Raw genomic sequence first — 25,554 nt, forward strand, 5'->3', positions numbered from 1 at the left:
GAGTGTCTTAACTACCTTACTTCAGCCTGAAAGACAAGAATACCCAAAACGAGATTATATTATATTTTTCAATACTATCAACTAAGCCGATTTAGGTTATCAAGGCATTGTTGATATACATTTCAATTACTTCTCACATTTATATCTTTTTTTACCATGCTAAGTACTCCCTCTGTCCCAAAATGTAAGATCATTTTTGACACTATGATAGTGTAAAAAATGGTCTTACATTTTGGTACGGATGGAGTATTATTCTAAAATGGTTAGCTGTATGTTCTTTGTATTGGTTTTTCTGAATGGCTATTGAATCCACATATAATCTCCGCTAGGTTTTCACTGAATCTGGATATCGCTGCTCCTAAAATTACTGTTCCTACCAAGTTCCGCCCGGATGATGTACATGAGACTAAGCTTTTGCTTGATCTTGGAAACTTAATTCTTCGGACAGAGGTCATGTTTACTCTTTGAAGTAAGACTTTCATATCTACAAGTGGTTGAATTTATCTGATGCTGATGTTTCTTGTCACTTCAGGAGATATGGGATTCATATTCTTCAGAAGAGCAGGATATGTATTTGAATTTCAATTTGGTGCTCAATGATGTATCTGCATTTCTGGTGGATGGTGATTACCACTGGAATGACACATCTAAAGAAGTCAATTTATTGCCAGTCATCGACAAGTGTGGAATTGCTTTAAAGCTTCAGCAGGTGCGCACTAGTCCGCCACCCGCCCCCCCTCCCCCCAAAAGAAAGAATAAATAACAGTGGGTATAACTCATCCTTCTGTTACGCAGATCCAGGTAGAAAGTTCACTATATCCTTCCACAAGACTGGCAGTACGGGTGCCTTCCTTGGGGTTTCATTTCTCTCCGGCACGCTATCATCGATTGATGGAGATTTTAAAGATTTTTCAAGACACCAATAGTGAGAATAACAGTTCAGACCTTGCACATTTGTGGGATCAGGCTGACTTTGAGGGATGGTCTTCTCTTCTTACATGGAAGGTTTGCCTTCTATTCTACAGAATTGTATACTCCCTCTATCGCTAAGAGATTAAAATAGAGTCCATCTGTCACCAATTGGTAGCTTTCTATATCTAATTGATAATTGCCACCACCCCTTCGGCGTACTGTGCACCCTACCGCCAGTGACCTGTGTTTAATGTTCAAAATTTTCCCTAACATAATAACTAAAGCTGCAAACCCTCGTTGTGCACATTATCTTTGCTCAGAATTTTAATCCTGTGTAATCCCAAATTTTAAATAATGGCGCCCACAGGGCAATTTTAAAGTAGACCTCTTAATGAATTTGATATTACTATTTCTAACAGTTCTCTATGACCTGTTATTAGGGTGTTGGAAACCGAGAAGCTGTTTGGCAACGAAGATACTTGCGGCTAGTGGGGCCATTTCTCTATGTATTTGAAAATCCTGAGTCTACAACATATAAGCAATGGTCCAGGTTGTGCACTTTCCCACACTTACTTTTTATGCAAATTGTGATTTAGAGCTACTGTTAAAGTTGAGTTTTCTAGCTCGTAAGTGATTTTTGTTTTTGTTGAGATTTTTATGTCAGTAATAGGTGCCTTGATTCTTAGATATTTTTATTTCAATGTTGGTTGCTTCAAGACTTCGTGGTGATTCAGCCTTGTGATATCACATGGCTTAGTTTCTTCAATGTTTCCATGAAGGAGCTCAATCCATTTTTGTCTATGCCTATGATAGTGATAGTGATGTAATCATGTAATTGACTTGCGATATTTTTTATTTGTGTTATGTGCCTGGATATTTGTCTCGAGTTTAACTTTTCATCTATTTGTGTTGCGGTGCAGTTTAAGTGGGAAGCAAGTTCATCAGGTTCCTACTGAGCTTACAAATGGTGTGCAGAATATTGTGGCACTGCACGACTCTGGTCAAGTCAATCCCAAGGAACGGTGTAGTAGCTGAGCTTATTATATTCAGTTCATTAGCTTCTAAAAGATTGTAATCGGGCATGTTACGAATGGTTTTCTGCATTAGCAATGGCATGTCAGAATTAATACAACGAACAACTATAGCAATGAAGAGTCGTAGGCTCTCCTTGCAATCCCTTTGACATAATTGATGATTTCAATTGATTTTCTTGTACAGATTCTGGAAGATACTGGTGCTTTGATACTGTTGTTTGACAGCGAGGAAACAAGAAAAATATGGCAGAACCGCTTGCAGGGTGCTATATATCGTGCATCGGTACTCCCATTCCCTTTACCTTTTTTTGCGTAGGTTTCCATTTTGTCTTCTATTGTTATCCAGATAATAACTAGCATACTTGCAGGGCTCTGCCACAGTTTCCAATTTTCCTGAAGCTGCTTTCACATCAGAAGCTCGCTCTTTCAAAGGCAGTCTTCCTGATGTTGTCAACATAGAAAAATTGTTTCTTGCTGGTATTCTTGATGAACTAAAGATCTGTTTTTCGTGTGGCTATGAGGTATTTCTTTCTTGCCCAATGTTCTTTGTAATCTTGAATCTATTGTTAATGATGTAACTTTTACTGTTTGTAGAGTAACCACAGGCTAAAAAAAGTACTACTGGCTAAGGAGAGCAGCTTGTTTGAATTTCGAGCAGTTGGTGGTCAGGTATACCTGTCTCTTATGTACATACAGTCCTTGATACGTGGTTCATTTTACTTACCCAATTTTTTGTGTGCAAACAAATAGGTTGAACTCTCAATGAAAGGTGGCAACCTACTGATTGAAACTATTTTGCGGTCACTGGAAATTGAAGATCAGTATTTTTACCCAGGGAGTCCTGTACCAAGGTACTTGGCAAGGTCCTTCATCAACAGTATGCAAACCAAAGAAATCCCCACTCCTGCTCGAAAGAGTAGTTCAGAAACTAAAGGCGCCCCGCTAAAGAAAAGTGACAGTGAGGAAAGGTTTTTTGAAGCATCAGATGATTTTGACGAATTTGGAACACCTATGCTAAAAGAGAGGAGTATATCAGATTATTTTAGTTCCCAAGATGTTTTACCTACTGGCCTCCCTTCCTTGCAACCACCTGCATTTAGTCGAATTCCTGGTTTGTTACCAGACAGTGAAATTAAAATGGTTGGATTCACTTCCGCAGGAAGTGGTACTTCCGATAGTTTTGTGAAAGCTCAGATTGTTATATATGATCAGCAGTCTCTCCAGTACAACAACTTGGACACCAGGGTAATTATCTCAATATCTAAAAATTATTCAGTACTTAAGGCTTCAAGTGTGTATATAAACTTGCGGGTTCCCAATGGCAGTTGTGATATCTGACTTTTCCTTTTGTTACCAGGTGGTTGTAAGTGTTGCTACTCTAACCTTCTTTTGTCATCGGCCAACTGTCCTTGCAATCATGGAATTTATGAATGCTATCAATCTTGCAAACGACCCTGATAGCGATAAAGATAGAAACACAGATGATATTAAGTCTGATAATGTGGTTGAGGAGCCTAAATCTGATCTGGAGTCAGAACCTGTCATAAAAAGGTTGCTGTCTAAAGGTAAAAGCAGAGTAGTTTTTCATCTTACATCAAGCATGGCAGAGGCACAAGTATTACTGATGAATGAAAATGGTGATCTACTTGCTACTTTGTCACAAAATAACCTCTCAACTGATATCAAGGTATGAGCATGTCTAGCTTATATGATTGATTTTGGTTTAGTTGACCTTGCATAACTGACTATCTTTGGTGTTATTTAAGGTGTTCACATCCTCATTCAGTATAAAGGCTGCACTTGGAAACCTCAAAATAAGTGATGATAGTCTTCGTAGCAACCATCCTTACTTTTGGGTCTGTGATATGCGAAATCCAGGAGGATCTTTTGTGGAGGTACTACCATGTTACTTGTTGTATTATTTGAGTCACTACTTGACTAGATGTAGCTCTTAACTTCTATAAGTCTTCCTATTCTTGAATAAGCATTTTTTCTGACTTGAGAAAGTAAGGTAATTCTTTAAAACTTTGTGCAGATCGACTTCTGTTCATACAGTGTTGGTGATGAAGACTACTGTGGGTATGACTACAGTCTTGTAGGGAAGCTCTCCGAAGTTAGAATTGTTTATCTTAACCGTTTTGTTCAAGAGGTATGCTATTTAAAGCTCATCTATGTTCTCCTTTTTGTCAATGACCTAAGGGTTCTCTCTTCTTTTCTTATGTGTGCAGCTTACTGGTTATTTCATGGGTCTTGTCCCTAAAAGTTCTGATGGTGTCGTAAAGCTAAAAGACAATGTAACTAACTCAGAGAAGTGGGTTAGCAAAACTGATATGGAAGGATCGCCTGCCCTCAAGCTGGATGTTTCTTTCAGTAGACCTATAATTGTTATGCCTCATGATACTAATAGTAATGAGTAAGTATATGAATGTTTTATATTCACCTATCTTTGTTGCATTTAATAAATGGTCATTTATGGTTGCAGCTTCTTGGAGCTTGATGTCCTGTACATAACAATCCAAAATGAGTTCCAATGGATAGGTGGTGACAAGAATGAGATGGGTGCTGTCCACTTGGAAATTTTAACAGTTACAGTAAGTCCACTGCACCTACATGTTTTTATTTGGACGGCCGCCATAGGGGACCAACCTACTAAAACATTTTATAATATCAGAAAAAAGCATATACAAACAGGGATTAGCCTAGCCATTGCCCATCGAGAATCTTGGATCAGAAACTTTTACATGTATGCTAATTTGGGGTTGCTCCATCAAATACAACTGTTCAGCAATGTTTCATCATTCATACTTGTTCCTTCAAGTTTAAAGTAACGGACAAAGAATAAAATGGAAGGGTGAAAATGAGACCACACGTTAAAGGTTATGCTGTCTTCTCTTTAGATCTGATGAGAACAAATTGTTTTCAAGCAAAACCCCTGTTTTGGGAGTTTCCGCTCACAATTTGGAAGGTGTTTACAATAAAGTAAATGTGGAATGGAAGGAATACTTTAGGGAATAGAGTACGATTTCCATCAGACTATTTGTTTATATTTCTGAGGTCTAGATTAAAGTGGAGGAAGCTATGTTGTGGTATATATTGTGTTTGGGTGATCATCTTATAAAAATAAGATTTGTATAAGTTGAGGACAATCCTGTAAATCTCATTGAAGCTGTCTTCTTCACTACCAAAATTCGACAACCTTTTGACGATTGCCATTAAACCACAATTGATCGTGCCTATTATGATTTATCTCGTAGGCATGATGATACCCTGCGCCTATACCTTGTAGTAACCTTCACTGATTCTATACTATATTCTTCTGTTTTGATGTATTGATGAATTATATGTATAATATCTTTCATGTTGCACTTCTCATTCAGCAGTGTCAGTTAGACAGTTGAACACTGCTATTGCAAGTCTGATTACTGTTCTTGTTACTGTTGATTTTATAATTATTCTTATAGCTGTCGTTGCACACTTTGTAGGTAAAAGACATAAATTTAACCATTGGTATGGATATGGTGCGGGGTGAAACTATAATACAGGATGTGAAAGGTCTCTCCGTTGAGATTCATCGATCATTGCGTGATCTGATGCACCAGTTGCCAGTGGTGGAGGCAGCAATTAAGGTAGCATACTTTCTCAGAATGAATCTTTACTTAAAATTCCATGGTTAGATTCCTTGATCATAAGAAAAGTTACTATTTGCTTCTTCTTTTAATTGGAATGCCATTGTGATAGTCATTTTTCATCCATGATGTGTCAGGTGGATGTCCTGAAAGCAGCATTATCCAATCGGGAATATGAAGTTATATCTGAATGTGCGGCGTCAAACTTTGCTGAGGCACCACATATTGTGCCTGCTCTGGATGGCCCTCGAGATGGAACTTCCACATCGGAATCTCATGTTTCTGCATCTTCTGTTTCTTCTGAAAGTATTCAGGACCTGTCCCAAGATACAGAAACATGGATAGCAAATAAATTTTCTGTTTCAATAAATCTGGTCGAGCTTTCTCTGCATTCAGGATCAACAAGGGATTCCCCTCTGGCTAGCGTTCAGGTACACATATTTAGCACTTCATTTCCATGTGCAGTCCCTCACTTTAAATTGTCTCATAAGTCATAACCATATTGAGTCCTGGTTTGAACAAACTTGTATAATATAGTACCACCTGTAATATTATCACTGAAACTGCAGTGCCCATTCTTGCATTTTTTACTTAATTGAACTAGTATACATGATAATATAATATTCTGTTCTCAGGCAAGTGGTGCTTGGCTTCTCTATAAATCAAATACACGGGAGGAGACTTTCCTTTTCGCGACACTCAAAGGCTTTTCTGTTTTTGATGACCGTGAAGGAACAAAAGATGAGTTAAGGCTTGCCATTGGGAAATCAGCAACAGTCAGAGACACATCATCTGCTGATGGGTATGATAACCCTAATGAACTTGATTCAGGTGAACGAAGGATACAAAAGGATCTAGGCCTCGAGCCAATCCCCTCAATGCTCATTTTTGATGCTATCTTGCGAAAATCCTCGTCTTCTGTCTCCGTATGCGTTCAGCGACCCAAGTTTCTTGTGGCTCTTGACTTCTTACTAGCAATAGTCGAGTTCTTTGTGCCATCTGCTCGCAGCCTGTTATCCAATGACGAAGACAAGGACCTTCTACACATGATATCTCCAGTGGTGTTCACTGATAAAGTTTATTACCAGGAGGATTCAACTTTTAGTCTTTCACCTCAGAAACCTCTGATTGTTGATAATGAAAAGTTTGAGCACTTTATCTATGACGGAAATGGTGGTAAATTATATTTGCGGGATAGAGAGGGGGAGATTCTTTCAAGCCCTAGTGCTGAAAGTTTCATCCATGTGCTCGGTGGTAAGACATTGCAATTTCGAAATGTCAAGATAGTGGTAACGTTCTATGCTTCAATCTTTTTTGTTTCTACTTTCTTCTTTGCAATATACTTTTTGTCTCATTTTAAAATGCAATATGTTGCTGCAGAATGGTGAGTATCTGGACTCCTGTGTATCTCTTGGCAGTGATTGCTGGTACTCAGCATCAGAAGATGACCATGTCTACCTAGTAAGAGAAAATGCGCCCGAAAAGGAGGGCCTCCAGTCAATTCTTAATGAGGAAATTCCGGAAGGCATTGCTGAAAATGAAAGTTCTGACAGATCAACAGAATTCATAATTGAACTACAGGTATTGTTTTTCATATCTAGCCATGGCTGAGATAAGCTTGGATTTTATGTTGTAGGCTTGAATCAGGGATTCCTCGAATCAGATGCTTTGATTCTTCAAAATCGTTTGTGAATGGTTTTGCTATTTTATACTCCCTCTGTAAACTAATATAAGAGTGTTTAGATTACTATATTAGTGATCTAAATGCTCTTATATTAGTTTACAGAGGGAGTACATATCATCATCAAGATCCTGGATCTTGTTACAACAGTGCTTCCTTCTGGTAGTTCAGTAGCGGTTCCAGGTGGTTACTGGTGATAATAAAAAAAAATGTTGTCCAAACAGGATATTTGGAGTTTTGAATTGGTATCTTGCTTCATTTTTGTTTAAGGTCGAACTTCTATGCCCCACTAGGCACATATTTTTCCACTTGTTTTGCAATGGACTGCCAGGTGTTTAATGAGGCCTACCAAAGCCGTTTGTGCCTTATTGTGGCAGTTCCACATTCTTTGCATGGAAATTTCTCTAAGCTATTAATCCTAGTCCGTCAACATGTTAATGTAACTGGATAGCTCAAATACCTAATTTTAAACAAATATAGCCATTGCTGAATCTGCAATCTTTTAACCTTGTGTGGCTAGGCCAGTAACTGGTGTCGAGTGGTACTCAGTTGGTTATAATTGGGTGTGAATTTTGAAGCATTCATACATGATTCCGTTTATTGATTGTAAGCTCACTTGAGCTCCATCTTCTCAGGCTATTGGACCAGAGCTTACATTCTACAGCACATCAAGGAATGCTGGTGAAAATGTGGCGCTATCGACAAAGGTTATTCATGCCCGTACAGATGCATTTTGCAGGTTAAGTTTTTAATGCCCCTAGGATAAATGTAGATCTTTTTTTTTTAATCTTAGAACTGACCTAAACCACTCAGTAAAAATAGACTGAGATTAAGACCATGTTATGTCATTTTAGTGGCCATTGGGAATGCATGTCTTTGCTTCCAGAGAGTGCATAATGCATTTCCAAATGCATGAAAGAAATAGCCATGAACACTGCATACAATACTATGCACAGCTGCAAAATTTCAATATCAAAATTTTCCATGATGTCGAGGACCGATGAAATTAATACATGGTTTTAATGTAGATGCACTGTTCTTTTTTGGGCACTGCACAATATGGACTTCTTTTATACTGAAATCTTGTCAATAAAATAACAGTTGTCACAAATTAGCAATGGATGTCCGTTCTCAACAGCTGCACATTGCCTCCTTTCTTTTATAAATGAGAAATTTGAATATACAACTGCAAATTGGATGGAATGGATTATGCTGTTGCTCATAGCCAGATTGTGCACTTTATATAGATATCATATTTTCATCCTAGCAGAAAATAAATTGATAGTCAATTTCCAGAAAATTACTATATCACACCTTTTTATGGAGATTTCCCCCCGCAATCCGGCATATGCCAAGGATTGTTACCTAACTCCTCAGCATCTTAATGGCGCAATTTGAACTGCAACACATATTTATTCTAACTATTTGTTATGCTGCAGGCTTGTAATGAAGGGCGACAGTATGGATATGAGTGGACACATACTTGGTTTAAAGATGGAGAGTAATGGCATCAGAGTTATAGAACCCTTTGACATGTCCATGAAATACTCAAATGCATCTGGAAAAACAAATTTGCATCTGCTGGTTTCTGAAATATATATGAATTTTTCCTTCAGTATTCTGAGACTATTTTTAGCTGTTCAGGAAGAAATTTCAGCATTTCTCAGGATGTCATCAAAGAAAATGTCAATGATGTGTTCTCAGTTCGATAAAGTTACAACTATGCAGGGTAAGACAGGAGCTGATAGTCTTGTTATTGGATACTCCTAGTGTTTAGTCCACAGGCATCAAGTCTTATGGAATTTGACTTCGTTTTTAGGCAATGTGAAGGATGAAGTTTACTCTTTTTGGCGACCACGTGCTCCATCTGGATATGCCATTTTTGGCGATTTCCTCACCCCAATGTCTGTGATTACGTTTAGTACTTCTGTTTCTCTTATATTTCTCATTTGATGGGACGACTTTATTGAAATTGATCATTTGTTTCATCTTAGGAATGACCCCCCAACTAAAGGAGTCCTTGCTTTGAACACAAACGTTGCAAGAGTGAAAAGGCCTTTATCATATAAGCTAATCTGGCAATCTGGTTCTGCAACAAATGAACTTCATCATGACAATAAAGATACAAAAAATAGTCTCTCTATGATTGACCAGCTATGCTCTGTTTGGTTACCTGTAGCGCCTGCTGCCTATGTTGCCTTGGGTTGTGTAGTTTCAGCTGGAACTGCTGAACCACCTTTGTCTGCAGTTTTTTGTTTAACTGCTTCCTTGATTTCTTCATGTGGTCTAAGGGATTGTATTGCACTGAGGTAAGATGAACAATACCTTATTTTTATATTTGTTGTGCGTCTATAGAAGATGCTAATCACAAATTATATTTTTGTAGGGGTAATACTAATACGTCATTTTGGCGCGTTGATAATGCTTTTGGTACCTTTTTACCGGGGGATCCTGCTAATGTCAGTGTGCATCCAAATGCTTACGATCTTCGCCACATGCTATTCAATAGTGCGGATTCATCTTCGAAGAATAGCTCTAAAGGGAAAGATAGTCGGAATGACGATGCCTCTCAGATAGAGAGATCAGCGTTGACTTCAGGTCGGCTGTTTGAAGCAGTAGCAAGCTTCAAACTTGTTTGGTCAAACGATGGAATGTCTGCGCCAAAAAGGCTCTCAGTATGGCGTCCAATGATGTCGGAAGGAATGTTTTACTTTGGGGACATCGCTCTTAACGGGTATAATTGATATGATACACTTTTCATCTTCCAATGTTCTTTTTTGTGATATGCAATTTAAACATAACTCTTAATTTAGGTATGAACCTCCGAATTCAGCTGTTGTCCTTCGTGATACTGGTGAAGATACCTTCCTAAGAGCCCCAGAAAGTTATAAGATTGTTGGTCAAATTAAGAAGCACAGGGGTAGAGATGGTATATCATTTTATTATCCTCAAGCTCCACCTGGTTTTGTTGCTTTAGGATGTGTTGCATCTAAAGGTCCACCAACAAAAGAGGATTTCAGTATGCTAAGATGTATTAGAAGTGATATGGTGACGGGAGGTCAATTTTCTGAGGAAAGTGTATGGGACTCACGTGGCTCTAAAACATCTGAAAATTTTAGTTTATGGACTGTGGATGAGGATTCTGGTACATTTCTTGTTAGAAGTGAATTTCGTAAACCTCCAAGAAGACTCGCTGTGAAGCTTGCTGGCCCCCCTATATCTAGCAGTTCAGATAACATCATTATTGATGCTGTAATAAAAACGTTCTCTGCTGTTTCCTTTGATGATTATGGAGGAATGGTGAGTCTTGTCCAAGTTCACTTCAGCAACAACTGGTATCAAATTTTGAGATGTTTAACTGTATGCAACGATCAGTGGCTTGTTCCTTTGTCTAAAGTTTTAGCTAGCTGTTTGTCTGGCGCTGATTTCACACCAGTTGTTGGTTACTCTTTGTTCTCATATCAATTAACCTTTTCTTTTCAGATGGTGCCATTATTTGGCATATCTTTTGATGGTGTTGGATTTAGTTATCATGGGGGTCCTCACCATCTAAATGCAACTGTGAGTTTGTCGTTTGTGGCCAGATCTTATAATGACAAGTGTAATTCGTGGGAGCCCTTCATTGAACCAACAGATGGATTTCTTAGGTAACTCCTCCAGGAATTAAATCTTGCAAGATACACATAATCCTTGTCGGTATCTTTCTTCTTTGCAACATACTTGTTTTCTGTAGTATATTCTCAGCGTTTCAAGCTCAAGGCAAACTGTAGACCTTTTCTTTGTTGTGAAGTTTTATTACTCCCTCTGTAAACTGCAAAAACGTCTTATATTAGTGTACAGAGGTAGTATTAGGTAACTGTTTGAGCCTGGGCAAGAACAGGTTTGGTCTGGTTTACCTTCCATCAGGCCATAGCACATGTACCGTATTAGAAAGTAGACACAGAAATCACAGACTAAATGCAGAACTGTTATGCTGCTAGCTGGCCCACGCCAACAGCAGGTAAGATGCACAGTAGGATCGGTGCATGGAAAGGATAAATGGTATTTGTTTCTTTTTGGTTCCATGAGTCAAATTTGATAAGATTATACTGATTGCGTTATATCTTCAGTTCAAGTTGTTACGGTCTCTGTCGCCTATAGAAGGGGAGGCCAAACATTAGACTAGATTGTTCTAGCTGCCTTGCCCTACCTTATAACAAGAGCGGATTGCTTCCGTTATGGTGTTTTTGATTTTGTAATTGGTATTCATTTTTCTCGCGTTTTTAGGTACCAGTATGATGTGAATACACCAGGTTCTCCTGCGCAACTCCGTATTACCTCGACACGGGATCTGAATTTGAATGTGTCAGCTTCAAATACAAACATGTTATCACAAGCTTATCTTAGCTGGAGCAATATTACCCTTGGTGATGAATTATACAGGAAGGTAAATCGTTTCTGTTTTCTTCTGATTATGTAGCCGTTTCTCTTTTTTGTGCTATCTTAGGCTAAGGCTATAATATTCTGCTATTTTGCCATCTGTTATGTTATAAGAACTTTTCTCACTTCTCTTATCTGTCCATCTGTCCACTCATTAAGTGTTGTTTAATTCCATGACCAGGAAACATCTTCCCCTACCCAGGGATCAATTCTTGATGTGCATCAGCGAAGGAACTATTATGTTATTCCACAAAACAAGCTTGGTCAAGACATATACGTAAGAACAACTGAATATAGGAGCTCAGATATTACTCTGTTGCCATCTGGGGATGATAGATCTATAAAAGTTCCAGCATCAAGGGATCTACTGGATTCTCATTTGAAAGGGAAATCTGCTAGGTTATATCGTCTGATGATAACTGCTATTATCGCAGATGCTGAGGCAAGTCTTTTCTTTTGCATCCCATTATGTACTATTTGATGTTGTAGCTGAACATTCAAGCATTCCTGTTACATTTGCATGTTTGTGTGATGCCTGTCTGTTGGCAAAATGGTACTTTAGATGTAAACTCTTCATCTACTTAAATTTTTTTCTCATTACATTTGGCCGTTAGCACCTGAATATATTATGCTAGTATCTCACACTTAGAGAACAGTATGGCAGGACATACTTGCTAACAAAATGTTGTGTAAACTTTACAAGGTTCTGCAGGAACCAAAGCACATCCGAAAATCCTAAACATCACAAGTAAATTGAAAGATGAAGGAAATACAATCAAAGTGTGTAAGTAACGTGCAACTAAAGCTGCAAGCAAAATGAGAATTTGGTATATTAGGTACGGAGGGAGAATATCTATTAACAACACCTCCTCCCATTAGCAATATAGTGTTACTGTTACACAAGAGTTATGACTTATGACCCTCATGGGCCAACACTTGGCCAGATGGGCCACATTGGTCAATTCATCCTATGCACATGTCATGCTCAATTCATATGCTAGACCTGTCCAAACACCGGGCTGTGCCAGAAAAACTCGGTCTTGTATGGCAAGAATCAAGTCTGCCCTCCCTGAAAAAGGTCAATCTTAAATGCTGAAAAGTTATTATTCTTTGAATGGATAGCATTGTATTACCATTTCCTGAATTGAATATCAGTTGTAATTTTTTCTGTATATGAAATCGTTGTTTTATTTGGGTTCATGGGTGAACATCTAGCCTGAGTTGAAAATTTGGCCAGGCAGGGTTCCTTGAACAGCTCTAACATATGCTCATGTGGTGCAATGTTAGTGCCAACCCAGTTACGCTAAGTGGTTCCACCAGTCCCGACTGGTTACTGACCGTAAACTAAGTGGGCATAACTTGAAACTGATATCGGTTGTACTTAGCAATGTGACTGGCGATGACCAGTTTGCAGGAAAAAATGTCGGAAGCTGTACCATTTCATACATGTTCTAGCCCACATTGTCTGGCAAAAAAGTGAAGTCGAGTCTCCAGGTGCTGATAGCCAACTTGGGGAAACCTGAAAAGTCAGCTAGAAGCACTCACAACCTGGAGACACTATGTAGAGATTTGGATTGCATTCAGTGTCCAGACTTTCAGAAGACCAGCCAGCTACGGAGTTGCATGCGTTTATCAGCCAGTGATTGCAGGTTTAGATATGCTGATGATGGTTCCGTAGCATCTTATATTACCATATGAAGATTGAACGGAAAATTCCCAGCATCACATTAGATCGTAGCGTCTTATATTACCATATGAAGATTGATTGGAAATTGCCCAGCATCACATTAGATGAGGAGATGCAGCCAACAAACATTATATAGGCTTAATTTCAGTACGTTAGCATTTCAGGGCTCATCTGAAATGCCAGGATTTGGTTGAAATTTAGCTTGGCTAATGTGTTCACTTATTGTTCTGTTGGTGAAACTCATCTGAATGAGTACCATGTTTGTGGAGCATCGCATAAGATTTCTCTTCCTATATTGAATACCTCTTATGCTTCTCTTCTTTCAGTATATACTTATTTTATGCTTAAAAGTGTCTAAACTTTCTTAATGGAATCATTTATTTCTTCTGTCAAATGATGAAATTTGAATTAACTATCTGCTAAATAAAATTTAGCAAACAGGCAAATTTCTACTCATTCTAGACATGTTTTTCCTTCACAGATCAATGCTGGTAAAGGGTTAGCAACTGGTGAGTATATGACAGCAGTGCGGCTCTATTCAGAAGGTAGTTCTATATCTGGTGTTCAGCAACAGAGTGCCCGTACTTGTGCTGCTGCTGGAGAAAGTTCTTCGCAAATCACAAGAAAAGTGACTTGGAATGAAATGTTTTTCTTCAAAGTCGATTCTGAGGTATGTGAACTGGGCACTCTTTCTTTGAGTATCCATGTCATTTATTCTCTTACTGTGGTCATTGCTTTAACATCCATATCTTCTGTTGATTACATACCAGGAGAATTATGTTCTGGAACTTGTTGTCCTTGATGCTGGTAGAGGTTTGTGGCTTTATTAACTGCTATCTTTTTTCGTGTTGCCTGCACTTGTTTATATTTTATCATGTCTTACCGACAGGTCAACCCGTTGGTATTTACTCCGCTCCACTGAAGCAAGTAGTGCAAAAACTCCCTTCTGCCTCAAGTTCTGACTATGCAAAATTTGAACTGACTTTAGGAGATCTTATGACAACCAAGGTAGTGGTGAGAACTGATATTCAAGGCTGTAGATTAGTCATTTGTTTTTTTTTGGAATAGAGTGCACAAATAATATGCTTCTTTTTGTATTTAAATAAGGTTGATTAGCGTTAATATAATTATGCAGGAACATGAAATTCTTAAACCAAGTGGAAAAATAAGATTTGCGGTGCTTGTTTCTGGTAGGGCTACTGCTAAACAAGGAAGCAGAGCCAGTCCTAACAGAAGCAGGAGTGGGTATATACAAATTAGTCCTTCCAAAGATGGCCCTTGGACAAACATGAAGTTGAACTATGCTGTGCCAGCAGCATGTTGGAGGTTTGGGGATTGTGTGATTGCTAGTGAAGCAACAGTCAAGGAGGGAAACAGATACGTTGGCATACGTTCCCTTGTGTCAATCACCAATACAACGGATTTTGCTATTGATTTGCGTCTAAAAGGAAGAGATTCTCAAAGTGCGGGGTCAGACGGCCAGTTAGAGAATTCTGATAAAGATGATCAAATAGAAGTTGGTGTGTTGGAGCCTGGTTCCACTATTCCAGTTCCATTGTCAGGTCTCTCACATCCTGGTGTGCTTTATACATTGCAACTAAGACCGACCATTCATCATGAACTTGTGCAGCATTCCTGGAGTGATGTCCAGGAGAGGCGCAGTCAAACTGAGTTCCGGAATGAGCAGGTCCTAGATATATGTGTATCAGATCTGTATGAATCTGAAAACTTACTGTTCTGCTCACAGATAGATGGGTCTTCTAGTACTTGTCAAGGATTATGGTTTTGCTTGAGTATAGAAGCCAAGGAGATAGGCAAAGATGTCCGAACTGACCCAATATACGATTGGAGTATAATTATCAAATCCCCATTATCGTTGACATATTATCTTCCCATTCCTGCACATTACACTGTTAGTGCCAGCCACCTTGACGAGGAAGAGACGAGTTGCTCCCGGGGCGAGCTAAACCCTGGTGAGGTTGTGAAGGTTCAAAATGTTGATCCAAGAAATCCTTTGTACCTGTCCCTTGTTCCACATGGGGGATGGGAATCAGTACATGTATGTATAATTTTGTTTTTGTTCCTAGCTGATATCTTAGCTTTTTATAAGTGTAGTGTTGACATGTTTTTTCTCCAACCCCAAGGAGCCTGTTCCAATATCACATCCCACCGAAGTTCCTTCAAAATTCATTAATCTAAGAAGTTCTTTGTCAGGAAGGTGAGGATTCAAACATGGAAATATTTTGTGGATAATTTCATAGAACACTTTACATCTTTCTTTCTCTTGTAGAGTTGTGCAGATTATGCTTGAACAAAGCAGTGATAAGGACTATCTGATGGCAAGGGTTATCAGAATATATGTTCCGTATTGGATATCATTTGCAAGATTGCCTCCACTCACCTTGCAATTCGTTGATATCACTGGAAGAAGAGACAAGAGACGCTACCTTGCGCGCCCACGTGCAGAAAAAAGTGATAAACTGCTCTATGGTATAGGACATGAAGAATTGGTCGACGGATACACCATAGCATCTGGGTTGAATTTTAAGGGTTTAGGTCTCTCAGCATGTGTCTCCAGAAATGGACAACAGTTAGGAGCTCTCAAAGAACTATCACCTCTTGCTGACATGGTTAGCTTGGATGCATTCATATTCATATATATTCTTTTTTACATCTTCGGTTCCTAAGATGATCTGTTTGTTTTTTAGGATGGTACAGTTGATGTTTCTGCCCATGATAATGATGGAAAGTGCACACATGTATTTCTTTGCTCAAAGCTATGCTCGTACCAAGCTGTTCCAACAAAGGTAACTGAATGTGAGCCTTTAACTTCATATGAAAATTGTTAATCAGTTAACCTCATGTCATAGTACAACAGGTTATCTATGTACGACCATACACAACTTTTACAAACAGGGTTGGCCAAGATATGTTCATAAAACTTAGTGCTGGAGATGATCCGAAGGTCCTACATGCGTACGACAGGAGAGTCTCCTTTTTGTACTCTGAAGTGGGACCTGACAAACTGCAGGTACTACTTATCGATCGTAATGCTAGCTCTAGATAGAGTAATTTTAACATGAATTGCTCACGAAGCTTTATTCAGAACTAAACAAATCTTTTGTGGCAGTTCTCTATATGCTCTCTGGCTGTTCACGCAACATTTGAATTAACAGATGCTTACAACTTCCATTGGTCATTTTCATTTGCATCTCAGCGTCGTTTATATTGTTATGAAGAAAATACTTGCATTAAAAGTATTATGAAAGGTGGAGAGTATCTCGTACAATAATAACTAGAAAATATTTACATTAAAAGTTTTATGAAAGGTGGAGAGCATCTCGTACAATAATAACTAGCACAACAGACTGTGCATATCTTATTCAAGGTGTTGCTCATCTAAGGGGACTAAGGAAAGTACAGTGGACCTGCTGGCCTTGTGCATCCTATTCTCCTTAGTCTTAGAATCCCATTTTATGGATCTTTCTTACTTCACTTGTGTAAACATTAGTTGTACTAAAAATGCAAATAGTATTATATATACACCTGCATTACCTTCAGAAAGAAAGTAACTGTAAAAAGCTCTGGATGTTCTCATTAGCTCTACTTTCCTCCAGATATGACAATTTCCTTTCATTTTATAATTTCCTGGTAGAATTGTTATAAGGTGTATTTACAGTCATGAGCTATCTTATCTGAAGGTCCGATTGGAAGATACTGACTGGTGTCAGCCTCTGGATATAGTAAAAGAAGATACTATCGTAATAGCAATGAGAAAGCAGGACCGTACTCAGAAATTTGTGAAAGCTGAGATACGTGGTTATGAGGAGGGTTCAAGATTCTTGGTCGTATTCCGTTTGGAGCCCACAGATGGGCCGATCAGGTATGAAGTGATTTTACAGTAGTTTGCAGGTATGAAACCACCATCTCTCTAACTATGACAATGATATGACTGGTTTCAGGATCGAGAACAGGACAAGCAATGCAACTATTGGTACTCGCCAGTCTGGTTTAGGTGAAGATACTTGGATCCAAGTGAAACCACTTTCGACCAGAAAATATTCTTGGGATGATCCATATGGACAGAAAGCCGTTGATGTTAGCATACAGAAAGGAGATGTTACTAGTTTCCAGTATGTTGACCTTGAAAACCCTGTTGCAAGTTCCACCAGTTTTGGGGAGCACGGCGTCAAGTTCAATATAGTTGAGACTGCCGATGTCACAATATTGAAGTTCACCGATTACCATAGAAGACAGGAGGGATCACCTGAATCTGAACTGGTTGCATCTACGTTGACACAAAATGAGACAGAGACAGGAGCTGGACCCTTGGAGCTTATTATTGAACTGGGAGTTGTTGGAGTCTCTTTGATTGATCATAAGCCAAGAGAGCTTTTATACCTAAATCTGCAGAAGGTTTTCATCTCATACATGACTGGTTATGACTCTGGGACCACTAGCAGGTATACCTTCACATGCATATACTATTCGATCAAATTTTTGTTCATACACACATTTTTGCTGAAAATCTACATTGTTTTCTGAGCAAGAGTAACCATTTCCGTTTTGTGGGGATCCTGAGATACATTTCTTTCTTCCTTGTCTTGTATGTTATATAAGTCTGTTAGTTGAAGCTGCTCTTTTGTCTTTTGACAAAAAGAAATGACAAACACAGTTACACTATGTTGAGCCTGAAGTAGCATGTTTGAAATCTTGTTAAAAAGGTGCATATATTGCTTCATACTCCCTCCGTCCCAAAATAAGTGTCTTAATTTTGTACTAACTCTAATACAAAGTTATACTAAGATTGAGACACTTATTTTGGGACGGAGGGAGTAGAAAATTAGAAATGTTGGGCATCTAGGAGGTTTATTTGGTTTGTTGCCAATTTCTTATTTGTACTAGACCAGCTGCTTGATTTAGGCAAATCACAGCCCCTTTCAGCATTTGCAATGGTGAGTGGTTAGAGATAATGTTGCTTTGAAGCTAGCTCTACATATGCCTTCTTTTATCCTAGCATTGCTTGTGCCACTGTTTTTTTCTGCTGATGAATAACATTTCTTTCAGATTTAAGTTGATCATAGGCCAGTTGCAACTCGATAATCAATTGCCATTGTCCATAATGCCTGTTGTTTTGGCAACTGAGAGCATGCCTGATTCAAATCATCCTGTTTTCAAAGCGAACATTGCTGTAAGCAATGTAACTTCGAATGGTATTCAAGTCTACCCGCATGTCTATATACGGGTAATATTTGTTGCTGCGCAGTTTTCGACAAACAAATCTATAAAGTACCAGCAATGCTAAAAGTGGACAATTTTCTCTCTTCTAGGTAACTGACCAAACATGGAGGTTGAATATTCATGAACCTATTGTTTGGGCACTGGTTGATTTCTACAACAATCTTCGCTTTACCGGCACCTCCAGCAGCTCAACTGTCACTGAAGTGGATCCTGAGATACGAATAGAGTAAGCACCTATGTTGAAACTCAATTTGCCACATAATTACGGCAGTAGCTGTCAAGAATATTTCACTTATTTCTGAGATGGATACATCTGTATTTGAGTTGTTTCTGTTACTAATGTTTTACGGTTTTACGTACCGAGTTGTTCACCAGTATAATCGCTGAAACTTCAAAGTTGTGGACTAGCACTACATTTGTTATCTTGCCCAATTTCTAATTGCGGGATTGGTTTCCGCGTATCATGTAGTTGTTAGGAAAGCAACTTATCTTTATTGAAGGCTCAAGGGGCATATATATATATTACACATGACTTGAGGTGTAAGGAAACTAAACATAGACTAATAAGGACTCCTAGACCTATACTAATACTCCCTCCGTCCCAAAATTCTTGTCTTAAATTTGTCTAAATACGGATGTATGAAGTCATGTTTTAGTATTAGATACATCCGTATCTAGATAAATCTAAGACAAGAATTTTGGGACGGAGGGAGTACCTCCTAACACCCCTGCTCAAATGCGAAGCGTATGCAATAGCATTACATTTGAAGTGTAATACTAGAAAAAAAATGATAATCCAATTCCGCGTCTTGAGAGTGTCATCGTAGCATGAAGAGTCTTCAAAACCCGTCGAGTCGCCAAAGGGGATAACGAAGAGATGGCACATCAGAGGAAGACACCGCATCGATAGAAGATACTCCCTCCGTTCCTAAATATTTGTCTTTTTGAGATTTCAAATGGATTACCACATACAGATGTATGTAGACATATTTTAGAGTGTAGATTCACTCATTTTGCTCCGTATGTAGTCACTTGTTGAAATCTCTAAAAAGACAAATATTTAGGAACGGAGGAAGTACAAGAGAATAGGAAGAGATGGCACATCAGAAAAAGAATGAAACACTGCTTAAAGAATCATGGCCCATGAAAACCGACGGCGAAAGAAGCTCGGCGGCAAGAGGATAGGCTTAGATCAACAATGCAAAGAGAGGCCACATAAATCCTATAGAGAGGACAATGACCAGAAAAAAGGCTGACGGACAAAAGTTTGGTGGACTCGCATGACATGAGAAACACAAAATATCAACGGATTTGGTGGACACAGCGGAAATTATAGAAAACGAGAAAGCACACACGAGACAAAGATGTAAGAGACATTGGACTTCTTTTTAGAAGGAACAAACTTGCAATGACGTAGCACGCATCACCAAAACACACCAAAAACTAGGCTGCACGCAGGGCGTAACAGCAAGCAGTAGCACCTAGCATCAGCAATGAGAGAGCAGCGTCAACGCAGGCAAGCATGCAGCAGCCAGTGTAGCAAGAGATAGCAGCAGCCACGCACACGAAAGCAAAAGCAGGAGAGGAACACGCCTGCACAGCTGCATGAGCGGACGCACGCGAGTGAGAAGCGGCTGCACACGGGAACACGCGTGCAGAAAGCAGCTGCTGATGAATCGGGACGGTGGTCGTCACGCGGTGGCGACGGTCTTCGCGGAAGGGCCGATCGTCCCAGCGGCAGACTTGGAGAGCAGCCAGTGGGAAGCGCAGCGGGCGTGGGAGACCTGCACGAGCGGCGCGGAAGACCTGCACGGGGGCGCCGTTGACCGGGGCGGTGGCGATCTTCAGGGCGATGGGATCCAGACTCCAGAATGACGGCATTGACCGAGCTCTAATACCATGTTAGGAAAGCAACTTATCTCTATTGAAGGCCCAAGGGGCATATATATATTGCACATGACTTGAGGTGTAAGCAAACTAAACATAGACTAATAAGGACTCCTAGACCTATACTAATACTTCCTAACAGTAGTTATAGCAGGCAATACATTACATATTACATTATTAGGACTCTAAAACTTTATTATTTTGAGTATAACTAGTTAAATAGTGACCATGGAAGTTAAATGCTCATGCATTGCTATAGGAACTGTTCTTATTGCATAATTTGTTTAAACTATTGTGTTATCATAGTTCCTAACTTTGTGCAAATAAAAAAAATCTCAAATTATATGTCAATCAAATTGACTAATCAGAATGGCGTGATACATCTATCTACTACATAGAATGTATGATAATTGTGGTAATTAGTTGCTTGGCAACTTAAGTACTCCCTCCGTCCGGAAAAGCTTGTCCCAGGCTTGTCTTTCAAATGGACACGTTTTTTCGGACGGAGGGAGTAGTTGTTTGGATATAAAGAATTAGAGGTGAGATTTTGGCAAACCAGTTTTTGGAGGATTTTTGGGAAAAACCAGTTTTTGTTAGTTTTTCTGTTAAGGTAGGTTTATACTATTCATTGTTTGGATGTGAAAATAAGAGGGCCACCGTCTATAACTTCTGCTGGACACACACACTAATTTGATGGCTCGAATTCTATTCTATCAACCTTCTTCTGTTCATCATCCTCAGCCGTGGGACTAGCCCTAAAATCCAGTATGATGCTGCGTTATGATTGGGGTCCTGGAAGCCAGAGGTCAAAGTGAACATATAGATGATGATAAGCCGCAGGTACAGGTGGTGACCCTGTGGGAGGTAATCTGCATGGTCCCGGTGGCACAAGGAGTCAACTGCAACAAGGTGGTGGCCCAGTTCGGCTCTCAGCGCAGACGCAACGCTTGTGGACCGCATTGCACGGCTCACCTCCCGCCCGCCACATCGCTTCCTCCGCCGCGACATCTTCGTCAAGCTCTATGTCACTCCAGCTGAGGTGCCCATGGTGGTCTTGTTTTTGCCGCCGGCAGAGATCTGTACCAAGAGGTGCCCGTGGTGGCCTTGTCGAGCTCTTGTGGCTGCCGGCAGAGCTCACCATGTAGTAATCGTCGCCATGCGCAACCTGCCTGCCGTGGTCACTCCCACCTCTCCATCCCATACGGCGACGGTCATGTCCGAGCACCAGCAACGAGCTTGTGCATGGAGAGGATGTCACGGCGCGACGGGCTCAACACGTCTCTCTCCAACGACTTCGTGGCAGCCGTATGTAGAAAACCAGATTATGCAAAAACGCCAATTAGTCATCTTTTTAAAAGCTGGGTTGTTAGGCTTCTGTAAAACTTGGTTTGCTATATCCATGAAGCGGCTAGACAATTCAGACAGGATTTTAGGTTGTTACACCAGAATCGAGGTTAACGAGAACTAGTTTCCTACAGTCCTGGTATCCAAACAAACCCTAAGAGTTAATCTCTGAGGGTGAACCCGCCACCAACCCAGATATGTACAAGAGCAAAGATAAAGAACCATGTGAACATCATCATGTTCTAGTATCAAACTAATGCAGAATAAACATCATGAGCATAATATGTGCATACATTTTGAGTTTCTAATAAATTTATAACAACTTTTTAGATGGCAAATTAATTTGAATTCGCAAAATAGAAATAATGCATGTATGCTAAACTGGTTCAAATTAGATCACATGTTTGGCATTGCTGAAGCAATCAAAGTATCACTCATATGGTGGCCTGTCAAGTGCTATAGAGCCCACTTTGTTCTAATGTGCTATTATTACCCTGCTACTGCTATTGCATCCGCTACAAGTGATATTTTAGCACTTCCATCCAGATAGATGCAGCCCCTTTTTTTAAGTACTAGAGCACAATTTAGATGGTATTTCAAAGAATGATTGTACATTAGCTTTTTTCAGCTTAATATACTATATCCGCTTTTCAGATATTGTTGGTCATGTGATACTTGGAAATGTATGATATGGGGTATTTAAGATGAGCAAATAATCCAGTGTCCTGCAAAAAAGTTGCTTAGCTTCCATATATGATTTTTTTGTAGGAATCTCCATGCATGGTATTAAACATTCCATGTGTTGCGACCTATATTTAAGCTATTTTATTTTATGTATTTCTGATGGGATATCATTGTATAGGCAAAAAAAAGAATATAAGACGTTTTTTGGTCTAGAAACGTCTTATATTGTGATAGAGGGAGTATGACGTATTTTGCGCATCCTACAAAGATTTGCAGGAATTTTCATGTAACCATGTTGGATTCTTTCACATCTCATTTGGCTTAACAGTGTATTGTTGTCCTATTGATTTCCGTTTCTCTTGTTCGTTTTTATTCTAGCCTTGTTATTTTGGTTTCTCTCAGTAGAAAGTGTTCTGAAATTCGGTAATTTTGTTGTTGTGCTAAGTAAACACTGCTGTATTATGTGTGTTCGTTCAAGTTTCCACTAGTACCACAAAAGTCAAAACATATATGATAACAATTTGTGTTTAGATAAGTTACACGGGTTAAGTTGAGCATGTTTCATTTTTTGTGTTAAATTTATGAAAGCGTTGACTTTTGCTACTAACATTTTTGAACAGAAGTTAGCTGGGTATGACATAATATTTTATAATTTCAGGCTTGTTGATATTTCAGAGATAAGGCTTAAAATATCTCTAGAAACTGCACCTACTCAAAGGCCACGTGGTGTCCTTGGTATTTGGAGTCCTGTCCTATCGGCTGTGGGCAATGCACTCAAGATTCAGGTAGCTGAACATTATTTATTGGCAAATCATGTCGGGACCAGATCAAAATTAACTTATATACTCAAGTTCATGTTTCTTGTCCAATGCTCACCTAACTTAGTTGATATGTACGGTGGTCCACATCAGGGTGACTACTGTTCAGATGAAAGCTAGACATACTTCAGTACTACTATTTTAATTTTATTCGAACTCTTCCCTAACTAATAAATCTCTAGGTGCATGGAAAAGAGCTCAAACCAATAAGCGATCATTTCTATCTTGAATTGATTCATAACTTAATCAGACTACTGGAGTAGTTCTATGCACATTACTATTGGAAACTGTTGAGCATGTTTTGTTTCTGAATTATGAACTGTGAGATATATTTCGGTCTTATTAACAGTAATTTTATACTGTGTTGTTTGCTTTAGGTGCATCTTAGGAAGGTAATGCACAAAAGCCGGTTTATGCGGAAGAGCGCAATTGTCCCTGCTATCGTTAACCGTATCAAAAGAGACCTCATCCACAATCCTCTGCACCTTATATTTTCTGTGGATTTTCTTGGAGTGACAAAATCAACTTTGTCATCACTCAGTAAAGGATTTGCGGAGCTCTCTACCGATGGGCAATTTCTTCAACTGAGATCAAAGCAGGTAAAATTGCGTGTTTTAGTATATTCTTGCTTATGAACTCCACCAGGCATTTCAAGTTGAGTATGATTCAGGGTTGGTCAAGGAGAATCACTGGCGTTGGTGATGGACTAGTTCAAGGGACTGAAGCATTTGCTCAGGGTTTGGCTTTTGGGGTTTCGGGTGTTTTAAGAAAGCCAGTTGAGAGTGCCAGGCAGTATGGTGTTATTGGCATTGCACATGGTCTTGGTCGTGCCTTTGTGGGATGCATTGTTCAACCTTTGAGTGGTGCCCTGGATTTTTTCTCCTTGACAGTTGATGGAATTAGTGCCAGCTTTATAAAGTGTGTGAATATTCTGAATAACAAGTTTGTTCCTCAGCGGATTAGAGATCCTCGTGCTATTCATCGAGATGGTGTGATAAGAGAGTATGACAGTTTAGAAGCTTCTGGCCAGGTGCATTGCTTTTTCATATTTGTTCGTCATTTTTACTTTGGTGATTTGTTTTAATAGAAGAGAGCTTGAGTTATGTAAAGAGCGAAATATAATCAATGGACTACAATTTTGTCATAACATACTACTATCTCCAGTAAAAAGGTGATGTCCTTTAATCCAAGCAATCAAAGTACGTTAACTCAAACCATAAAGTATTTTCATAATATTAAAAATGGATGGTCAAAGTTGTGTTTGGTGGTATGTGTCAATTAAAAACAAGACATGAATTTAATATAACAGTGTCAATCATTATAGATCTGGTTTCACTGAGATAAAAGGCCCCCTTTCTTTGATTTTTGCACTCACATTAAGTTCCTAACCAAGCCAGCATGCATGGCTTTGTGACGATGCTATTAATATGTTGTACGCTAATGTTTTATTACTCCATTCTTCAGATGGCCCTTTACCTGGCAGAAGCTAGCAGATATTTTGCATGCACAGACTTATTTCGAGAACCTTCTAAGTATGCATGGTCTGATTACTACGAAGATCATTTTATTGTGCCAAACCAGAGGATTGCTTTAGTAACCAACAAGAGGGTGATACTCCTTCAGGTAATGCTTCTTTTTATCTGATTCTCTTAGTACATTCCTCTAAATTTTGACTAAACTTGTCCTTTTATTAGTGCTTGGATCTAGATAAAATGGACAGGAAACCTTCCAAAATACTTTGGGATGTCCCTTGGGAAGAAGTACTTGCATTGGAACTTGCAAAAGCTGGGTATCAGAGGCCTTCACATGTAATCGTACATCTGAAGAATTTTAGGAGGTCTGAGAACTTTGTAAGGCTTATAAAGTGCAGTGTTGATGAAGAACGGGAAGCTCAGGCTGTTTTACTTTGTTCTTCAATACGAAAAATGTGGAGATCTCACCAGACAGGCACGAAAGTTGTACCCTTGAAGGTTCCTTCTGGCCAGCGCCCTGTATATTTTGCATCAGATGATGATAGAAGGGAATCTCAGAGTCCTGCTAGGCCTTTGCTAAGCTCAAGAGGAGCGTCCAGTAATGTTGAGCATCGACTTATAAACCACACAGTTAACTTCCAGAAAATGTGGAGTAGTGAACAAGAAGTTCGGAGCCGGTGTAAACTTCTTGGGAAGCAGGTAAGTTGGCTGAATTCTTCATAGAGATCAAAAGAAGTTCGGAGCCGGTG

The 25,554-nt window shown here is 39.3% G+C and overlaps 1 protein-coding gene across 1 annotated transcript in view; it reads left to right on the forward strand.

Annotated features, from left to right (window-relative positions):
- The window catches only part of LOC123052093 (uncharacterized), a 34,212-nt gene that overhangs the window by 7,449 nt on the left and 1,209 nt on the right, over positions 1–25,554 (forward strand). The window contains exons 16-59 of the mRNA XM_044475179.1: positions 330–450; positions 533–709; positions 796–1,005; positions 1,353–1,462; positions 1,833–1,929; positions 2,131–2,229; positions 2,315–2,467; positions 2,541–2,615; positions 2,697–3,191; positions 3,304–3,633; positions 3,713–3,841; positions 3,982–4,095; positions 4,175–4,359; positions 4,429–4,537; positions 5,429–5,572; positions 5,710–6,003; positions 6,208–6,861; positions 6,953–7,153; positions 7,889–7,992; positions 8,693–8,982; positions 9,073–9,157; positions 9,248–9,562; positions 9,640–9,987; positions 10,067–10,553; positions 10,737–10,900; positions 11,520–11,679; positions 11,854–12,114; positions 13,841–14,029; positions 14,130–14,172; positions 14,249–14,373; positions 14,495–15,418; positions 15,504–15,577; positions 15,650–15,989; positions 16,068–16,166; positions 16,238–16,390; positions 17,061–17,242; positions 17,322–17,822; positions 18,427–18,604; positions 18,690–18,826; positions 23,174–23,300; positions 23,711–23,932; positions 24,004–24,363; positions 24,798–24,956; positions 25,028–25,504. Coding sequence (XP_044331114.1) covers positions 330–450; positions 533–709; positions 796–1,005; positions 1,353–1,462; positions 1,833–1,929; positions 2,131–2,229; positions 2,315–2,467; positions 2,541–2,615; positions 2,697–3,191; positions 3,304–3,633; positions 3,713–3,841; positions 3,982–4,095; positions 4,175–4,359; positions 4,429–4,537; positions 5,429–5,572; positions 5,710–6,003; positions 6,208–6,861; positions 6,953–7,153; positions 7,889–7,992; positions 8,693–8,982; positions 9,073–9,157; positions 9,248–9,562; positions 9,640–9,987; positions 10,067–10,553; positions 10,737–10,900; positions 11,520–11,679; positions 11,854–12,114; positions 13,841–14,029; positions 14,130–14,172; positions 14,249–14,373; positions 14,495–15,418; positions 15,504–15,577; positions 15,650–15,989; positions 16,068–16,166; positions 16,238–16,390; positions 17,061–17,242; positions 17,322–17,822; positions 18,427–18,604; positions 18,690–18,826; positions 23,174–23,300; positions 23,711–23,932; positions 24,004–24,363; positions 24,798–24,956; positions 25,028–25,504 — 10,201 coding nt within the window. The remainder of the gene's footprint in view (positions 1–329; positions 451–532; positions 710–795; positions 1,006–1,352; positions 1,463–1,832; positions 1,930–2,130; positions 2,230–2,314; positions 2,468–2,540; positions 2,616–2,696; positions 3,192–3,303; positions 3,634–3,712; positions 3,842–3,981; positions 4,096–4,174; positions 4,360–4,428; positions 4,538–5,428; positions 5,573–5,709; positions 6,004–6,207; positions 6,862–6,952; positions 7,154–7,888; positions 7,993–8,692; positions 8,983–9,072; positions 9,158–9,247; positions 9,563–9,639; positions 9,988–10,066; positions 10,554–10,736; positions 10,901–11,519; positions 11,680–11,853; positions 12,115–13,840; positions 14,030–14,129; positions 14,173–14,248; positions 14,374–14,494; positions 15,419–15,503; positions 15,578–15,649; positions 15,990–16,067; positions 16,167–16,237; positions 16,391–17,060; positions 17,243–17,321; positions 17,823–18,426; positions 18,605–18,689; positions 18,827–23,173; positions 23,301–23,710; positions 23,933–24,003; positions 24,364–24,797; positions 24,957–25,027; positions 25,505–25,554) is intronic.

Source organism: Triticum aestivum, chromosome 1A, assembly GCF_018294505.1.
Source record: "Triticum aestivum cultivar Chinese Spring chromosome 1A, IWGSC CS RefSeq v2.1, whole genome shotgun sequence".
In the NCBI taxonomy this organism is placed as follows: domain Eukaryota; kingdom Viridiplantae; phylum Streptophyta; class Magnoliopsida; order Poales; family Poaceae; genus Triticum; species Triticum aestivum.